The sequence below is a fragment of the Eimeria necatrix genome, genomic scaffold (genome assembly GCF_000499385.1).
Source record: "Eimeria necatrix Houghton genomic scaffold, Enh_scaff172, whole genome shotgun sequence".
NCBI lineage: Eukaryota > Apicomplexa > Conoidasida > Eucoccidiorida > Eimeriidae > Eimeria > Eimeria necatrix.
Genome location: NW_013652396.1, coordinates 39709 through 45000, shown reverse-complemented (window position 1 = coordinate 45000; position 5292 = coordinate 39709). Strand labels below are relative to the sequence as shown.

The following is a 5292-nucleotide window of genomic DNA, read 5'->3' as shown; positions in this document are numbered from 1 at the left end:
GCAACAGAAGCGCTGCTGGCCGTAGGGGACGCTGAGGGAGGCCTTTGGCTTGCTGCCTGGCGGGAGTTGCTGCTGCTGCTGCTGCTGCAGCAGAGTGCGCAGCGCTCAATAGCCGAGACCCGGGCTTTGTTGGACATCTGCTGCTGCAGCCACAGCAGCATCGCGGCGCACGCAGCAGCAGCAGCTGCTGCAGCAACGCCTGCGAGCAACGGCGCCGGGGGAAACGCCGCCGCTCAGCAGCAGCAGCAGCAAAAGAGCAGCAGCAGCAGCAGCAGCTGGGCACTCACCAGCCTGGCCTGGGCCCTGCGGTGGACCCGAGACCCCAAGGGGCAGCTAAGCTGCCCCCAGTTCCTTCTGGGGGCCACCTGTGCTGGAGGTGCTGCTGTTGTGGTTTCAGTGGCTTCTGCTGCTGCGCCGGGGGCGCAGCAGGAAGATGCTGCAGCACAGCAGCAGCAGCAGCAGCAGCAGCAGCAGCAGGGGAGGCCGGGGGCAGGAGCAGCGCTGCAGCACCTGCGGCGCATCAAACCTGCAGCAACGCCGCTGGCCTGCCTCCGCAGCTGCTCGGGGGCCTCTGTGGAGCAGCAGCAAAGCGGGGGCCAGCTGCTGCGCTGCTGCTGGGTGGAGCAGCTGGTGCCTTACGCGGTGCTGCTGCTGATAGGTGAGCAGCAGCAGCTGCTCAGCAGCAGGGCCTGCTGCAGTTCAAGGGTTAAGCGCAGCACGGGGGGCTAGAGTTTGGGGCTTGGGGGTAGGGTTTAGGGTTTGAAGCTGCAGCAGCAGCACCTTTGGGTAAGGCTGTCCAGCACTGCAGCGGCTGGGCCTTGTGCTGCTGCTGCTGCTGCTGCTGCAGCTAATCTGCATGTGCTGCTGCTGCTGCTGCAGCTAATCTGCATGTGCTGCTGTGCTGCTGCTGCGGACTCAGGGGGAGTCGAGCAATGCGTCTTTCTGTGGGACCCTCTTCGCCTGCCTCTGTACCCTCCTCCTAGCAAGAAGCCCTCTGCAGCAGCAGCAGCAGCAGCAGCAGCAGCACCGAAGGCGGGGCACGCCAAAGCAGCAGCACAGCAGCAGCAGGAGACTGGGACAGCCCCTGCCAGCCAGGCTGCAGGTGCTACCGCCAGTGGCGACCTGCGCGAGGGGACCCCCGCAGCAGCAGCAACAGCAGCAGCAGCAGCAGCAGCAGCAGCAGCAGCAACGGAAGCAGCTCCTAGCATAGCCGCCTCAAACACGCCGTCCTCTCCCGCAGCTAAGAGCAGTGCAGTATGTGGGACAGAAGCGTCTGTTAAATTGGAAGCAGCTGCAGCAGCAACTGTTAACTTCAGTGAACCTGCTGCTGCTGCTGGGGCGGCTGCTGCTGCAGCAGAGGGAGCCTGCTGCGGTTGCGTCAATTCATCCCAAGGGCTGCAGCAGCTGCAGCAGCACTGCAGCAGCCTGAGGGTTGAGAGCTTTAGTAAAGCTGCAGTGGAGGCAGCAACTATGTACGTAGACGGCCAGTTGCTGCATGAGCATCCAGAGCAGCAGCTGCAGCAGCTGCAGCAGGAGCAGCAGCAGGAGCAGCAGAGCGCGTTGTTGCTGCTGTTCTTGCTGGGCGACAACAGCGAAGCCGCGCGGGCTGCTGCTGCAGCAGCTCTTCCTTGCCTCCTCGGCGGCTCAAAGAAGGTATGCCTTGAAGGGCCGCAGCAGCCACGGCAAGAGGAGCGTTACCTGCAGCAGCAGCAGCAGCAGCAGCAGCAGCAGCGCATCTGTAGCCCCACAAGCAGCAGCAGCAGCACATAGTCGCTGAGTAACAGCAGCAGCAGCAGCAGCAGCCGTCCCTCAGCAATAGCAGCAGCGCCAGACAGCCACCAAGTAACAGCAGCAGCAGCAGCAGCACTGGCAGCATCTGCTGCTAGCTCTCTAATCTTTTTGCTGCTGCCTTTCTGCAGGAAAGCCCCTCTGGCTTTGCTGCTCGCCTCGCGGCCCTGTGGCTGTGGGGGCCCCACGCGGCCCTTGAGCTGCACGGGGAGCTGCCGTGGCAGCAGCAGGAGGTGCAGCAGGAACTTGCAGCTGGAAAGAACCTTGACGGCAGCAGCAGCAGCAGCAGCAGCAGCAGCAGCAGTTGCTGCTGCTGCTCTTGGTTCTGGCTTGCTGTTGCTGCAGCAATGGGCCTCCACCCCGCAGCGCGGGCTTCGCTAGCTGGCAGCTTCCTTTCTTCAAACAGGTTAGCGCCTGGAGGACTTAGCACCATCAGAAGCACAGCAACTAGCTAGCTAGCTAGCTGGCTAGCCAGCTAACTAGCTAGCTACCTAGCAAGCTAGCTAACTGGCTAGTGAGGACAGCATTAGCATTGACTGTGCTGCTATTCGTGCTGCTGCTGTTGCTACGGACGCTACAGAAGGGTTTACGGCTGCTGCTGCTTCTGCTGCTGCTGTTGCTGCTGCTGCTGCTGTGGCGCTCAGGTCGTGCAGCTCTCCTCATATGCGAGCTGCGCTGCTGCTGGTGTGTGGGTTGGCGGCGGAGGCAGTCGAGGTGTACATACACTCCAATTTGGCTTCTTTAGCACTTCTTTTGGCTCGCCTGCATTTGCCGCGGGGCCACCCGCTGCAGCGCGAGGCCCTAGACTCCTGGCTAGCTGAAGCTGCAGAGCAGCAGCAGCAGCAGCAGCAGCAGCAGCAGCAGCAGCAGCAGCAGCAGCAGCGGATAGGCCGTTTGCTGCGGCTGGCGCTGCAGCTGGAGAGCCGCTCTTTTGTCAAGTAGCCTTGGCTTTGCTGCCAGAGGCAACCAGAAGTTCATAAATACTTGGCTGTGCAGCTAGTGAAACCGTGAGGCAGCAAGAACGAAAATCTGTTAGTTTGCTGCTGCTGCTGCTGCTGCTGCTGCTGCTGCACTGCACGCTCCGGACCCCAAATAGTACTCAATTGTCTTATTAGCTACGTAGAGGGGGCCCCCTGTAGTGGGGCCCCCCTGTAGTGGGGGCCCCCCGTAGTTGGGGCCCCCCGTAGAGCGGGCCCACTATGGGGGCCCCCTGTAGTAGGGGCCCCCCGTAGTGGGGGCCTCTTGCAGTTTTGGGTGCAGCAATCGGCTTGGAGGGTTGGGGGCCCCCTCTTATTTAGGAAGCAAAATGATATTTAGTGGGCTATGAGGCAAAGCAATATGCACCGCGGGCCAGTGCCCTAGAGCAGCAGCAGCTTTTAGGTAAGCAGCGTGCGTCTGCAGCGCATGCCAATTAGTTGCAAGTTGCTGCTCTCATGTACAGAGCAGCTAGCAGCAGTTTTTGCTGCATTAAATGCAACAGAATATTAATTTATAATTTAATTTGCAAGTTTGCTTTTCCATTGTCTGCTGCTGGTGGCCAAGCTGCTGCTTTTCCCTTAAGGTCGCAGCAGCGAAGAGTCTTTTGAATGTTGCACAGCTTTCCCTAGCTAGCCGTAACTCTCCCCAGCTAGCCATAGCTCCGTCAACTAGCTGGCCGTAACTCTCGCTGGCTAGCCATTCGTCTCCCTAGCTAGCCATAGCTCGCTCTAGCTAGCCATAGCTCTCCCTAGAGAGCCAAAGCTCTCGCTAGCTAGCCATAACTCTCGCTAGCTAGCCATAACTCCCTCTAGCTAGCCATAACTCGCGCCAGCTAGCCGAGCGCCCATCCAGCGCTAGCTGCCTCTTCTTTAAAAGACAGATCCCGTTCATTAAACAACAGGCGAAGTTCAAAGTGCAAACTTTTCCCCCCAAGACTCATTGCCTCTTAAGTCTTTTGCAAATGATTGTAGTTGCATAGTTAAGTCTTTTGCAAATGATTGTAGTTGCATAGTTAAGTCTTTTGCAAATGATTGTAGTTGCATAGTTAAGTCTTTTGCAAATGATTGTAGCTGCATAGTTAAGTCTTTTGCAAATGATTGTAGCTGCATATTTAAAGCTGCATAGTTAAGTCTTTTATAAATGATTGTAGCTGCACATTTAAGTCTTTATAATTTAAAGGAATTAAGAAATTCATTTATTGTCAGCCTTTTAAACTTGGTGCTGAAGAGTGTTGCAAGCAGGCTGGCTGAGCATCCAGCTTTCTTTCTGATCTTTTCAACATTGCATGACTGATCCTTTTTGCGTTTAAAAAGCACTCAAATTCGTTTTTAAAACAATCTTTTCTTAAAATAATTTAATTTGCTTCGAAAACAAATCAAGTTGCTTTCTAAATGTACATAAGATCGGCTACAAGTAGTTCTTTTCTGAACTGAGCGACGCAGTTTGTTCAACTGTGCAGATCCAGGGAATGCCAACAGATATAGAATGAGAGCTTCTGAGGAAAGTTGCATCTTGAATACCATTTAATTCAATTTCCCGCCTTTTTCTTAGGGCCAGGGCTTCTAAGTATTCCATTTGTGCTGCAGCAAGACAGTCTGCAGCAGCTAAGTGCTGCGGCTAAGGCAGAAAGGCAGCAAACCTCTCTTTGAAAACAGTTTCAAGTTCGCTCCCACAGTTCCTCTAGAGCTGCTGCAGCTCTAGTGAGACTATCTCAGCATTTGCTGCTGCTGATCAGGCTGATCTTTGCCTGTGCGTCTTCTGCAAAAAGTGCTGCTGCCAGTTTATTGAATTATCCCTCTCGCTGCCTTCTATGCCAGTGCAGCAGCTGCAGCTAAAGAGCTTGCATGCAATGCCAGATCAGCAGCAGCGTTTTGCATGCATGCGTCTCTATGGGAGCGGAGCAGGGCTGGACAGTTTACGCACAAGAGAGAAACTCTGGCTTGCATCTCTGTCCAGCTAAGTCTCAGTTTTTCTGGGCAAAAGCTTGCCTGCTGCTGCGCAGCAGCTGCAGCGGGAGGAGCTGCTGCTGCTCCGCCGGTGCAGAGCAGCTCTTGAGCGCAGCGAGACGGCAAATCGAAGTCTGGCGGGGGGCGCTCTGGGGAGTTCTGCAGCCTCTAATATCTATTTTTGTATTTCTGTTCTAAAAATTCGTAAAATTATGCAGCGCGGAGTCAGCAGGCGCTGTAGCGGCGCCTCTGGTTCATGCTCGTGCTGCACGTTGGCTGCTGCAGTTGGCTGCAAAAGGACGCAGCAGCAGCCCCACAAGAATAAAGCTATTTGCTGCGTTTACAATTCATGTTGTTTTGTTCTCTGTTCGAGTTAATCCAGCAACTTGCTGTTTCCGTTTGCAGATCTGCTGCTGTGCTGCAGCGCTGCACGAAGCCGTTGCCTCAGAGGCTCGAAGCTGCAGCTAATCGGTCAGCTGCTGCAGCTGAAGAACACGGATGCAATGCAAATCCAGTAATGCAGAATTATGCATAAATAATCCCTTTTAATGCCATTAAAGGAGTGAAAGCTTAAGCGAGC

The 5292-nt window shown here is 55.6% G+C and overlaps 1 protein-coding gene across 1 annotated transcript in view; it reads left to right on the top strand.

Moving 5' to 3' along the window:
• ENH_00021150 (hypothetical protein, conserved) overlaps positions 1-2730 on the top strand; it is a gene marked incomplete at both ends in the record, with an annotated part of 6945 nt that extends 4215 nt beyond the window's left edge. Inside the window, 4 exons of the mRNA XM_013579481.1 lie at positions 1-658; positions 920-1653; positions 1920-2194; positions 2433-2730. The exon at positions 1-658 is cut by the window's left edge and continues 1418 nt beyond it. Coding sequence (XP_013434935.1) covers positions 1-658; positions 920-1653; positions 1920-2194; positions 2433-2730 — 1965 coding nt within the window. The remainder of the gene's footprint in view (positions 659-919; positions 1654-1919; positions 2195-2432) is intronic.
• Positions 2731-5292: the final 2562 nt, after the last annotated feature.